We start from the raw sequence: 2,247 nt of genomic DNA on the forward strand, positions 1-2,247 counted from the left end.
CTTTGGAACGAATTTATGACTAAGTTCTCAGAAACAATTGCAAAAACCCCCCATATTCACAAGTGGACCTAATTAAACTAAAGAGAGAATTTCTGCACAGCAAAAGAAACTACCAGAAATTGAAGAGACCACCTACAGAATGGCAGAAAATATTCACAAACTATGTATCTGACAAAGATCTATATTCAGAATCTATAAGGACTTTATACAGTTGCACAAGAAAAAACAAATAACCCCATTATGCAATGGGCAAAAGACATGAACAGACATTTCTCAAAAGAAGGTATACAACAAACATATGAAAAAATGCTGCACTTGACTAATCATGAGGGAAAAGCAAATCAAAACCCACACCACTCAAAATGGCTATTTTTTTTCCTTGTTTCAAGTTTTAATCAAAGCTTGTATATAAGGTTACTTTATTCCTGTATCTTCTCAATTGTTTCTTCCTTGTATTTGCCCTTTTCCTTTTCTACTTGGCGAGATTTGGCTTTCCGTTCAAGGATCTTTTTGCGGTCTTTGTCCAGTTTTAGCCTAGTGATAACCACCTTGCTGGGGTGAATGCCTACATGGACAATTGTGCCATTAGCCTTTTCCCGCTGCACCCGTTCAATGTAGATTACGTATTTCTGCCTGTAAACCTGGACTACTTTGCCAATCTGCTGACCTTTATAGTGTCCTCCTGCAACCTGAACTTCATCATCCTTTTGGATGGGCATGGATTGCACGTTGTACTTCTGTCTCAGCTCTTTGGAAAGAGGGGAGGACATAATCTTCCTGCGAATGTGGGAAGGTGCATTGAAATGCCTTTTGCGATTCTTGCTTCGGTCGGAAGTCACAAAGGGTTTGAACTTCATTTTGGCAGCCCCGCTTAGGTGATGGCCGCAAAAGGGAAGAGAATTACATGCCCAAAATGGCTATTACTAAAAAAGTTAAAAAACAACAGATGTTGGCAAGACTGTGGAGAAAAGGGAATGCTTATATACTGTTGGTGGGGATGTAAATTAATTCAGTCACTATGGAAAGTAGCTTGGAGATAATGAATTTAAAACAAAACTACCATTTGACCCAGTAATCCCATTACTGAATACATAACCAGAAGAAAATAGATCTTTTTACCAAAATGACACATGCACTCGCATACTTTTTACCAAAAGGACACATGAACTCACATGCTCATTGCAGCTCTATTCACAAGAGCAAAGACACAAAATCAACCTAGGTACCCATCAATGATGGATTGGATAAAGAAAATGTGACACATATACTCTGTGGAATACTATACAGCCATAAAGAAGAATGAAATCTTATCCTTTGCAGCAACATGGATACAGCTGGAGGCCATTATCCTAAACAAATAACGCAAGAACAGAAAACCAAATACTGCATGTTCTTACTTATGAGTGGAAGCTAAACATTGGGTACTCATGGACATGAAAATGGCAACAATAGACACTGGGAACTATTAGAGGGGGGTGTAAGGGAGGGGACAAGCGTTGAAACACTAACTGTTGGGTGCTATGCTCAGTACCCAGGTGGTGGGATCAATTGTACCCCAAACCTCAACATCACACAAGATACCCAGATGACAAACCTATACATGTACCCACTGAATCTCAAATAAAAGTGAACAAATAAAACCCCAAAAAACTACCAATGAAAAAGGAGATATTAGTCAAAGGGGACAAAATTCAAATAGAAGGAATAATTTCTAGTAATATATTGCATATCATGGTGAGTATAGTTAATAATAATGTATTGCATATTTCAAAATTGCTAAGATTTTAGATTTTAAATATTCTCACCACATTATAAAGTAACAAGTGTGAGACGTGATGAAGAAGAATATGTTAATTAGCCTGATTTCATCATTCCACAATGTATACATGTATCATAACATCACATTATACCCTATAAATATGTATAATTGTCAATTAAAAATAAAACGTTAAAATTTTAAAAGAAAGAAGAAACACAAAAGTGATAGTAATGGAGGAACTGAGGAATAAAAACATAAGACACATAGAAAATAAATACCAAAATGAAATGGCAAAGTAATTTCTTATGTATCATTAATTATTTAAATATTAAATTAAACAGAAAGGCCTTCTATGTGTTGGATCAAAAAACTTCATATTGTTAAAGTCATTACACTTCCTAAAGTAATCTGCACATTGAATACAATACTTCTAGAATCTGCCTTTTTTTGCAAAGGAAAGCAACCTGCTCCTAAAGTTATGGAATTGC

The 2,247-nt window shown here is 35.8% G+C and overlaps 1 protein-coding gene across 1 annotated transcript; it reads right to left on the minus strand.

Annotated features, from left to right (window-relative positions):
- Nucleotides 1–369: 369 nt before the first annotated feature.
- On the minus strand, nucleotides 370–880 carry LOC116530421 (60S ribosomal protein L26-like). The gene has a single exon (XM_032248519.1). It carries the CDS (start codon nucleotides 855–857, stop codon nucleotides 420–422), a length of 438 nt encoding a protein of 145 aa, XP_032104410.1. The 5' UTR covers nucleotides 858–880; the 3' UTR covers nucleotides 370–419.
- Between the last annotated feature and the right edge of the window lie 1,367 nt (nucleotides 881–2,247).

The sequence above is a fragment of the Sapajus apella genome, unplaced genomic scaffold (assembly GCF_009761245.1).
Source record: "Sapajus apella isolate SASKATOON/1434 unplaced genomic scaffold, GSC_monkey_1.0 scaffold66, whole genome shotgun sequence".
Lineage (NCBI taxonomy): Eukaryota > Metazoa > Chordata > Mammalia > Primates > Cebidae > Sapajus > Sapajus apella.

Bases quoted from the DNA above. Each gene is read 5' to 3' on its own strand.
- LOC116530421 (XM_032248519.1), bottom strand. From the start codon at position 857: ATGAAGTTCAAACCCTTTGTGACTTCCGACCGAAGCAAGAATCGCAAA.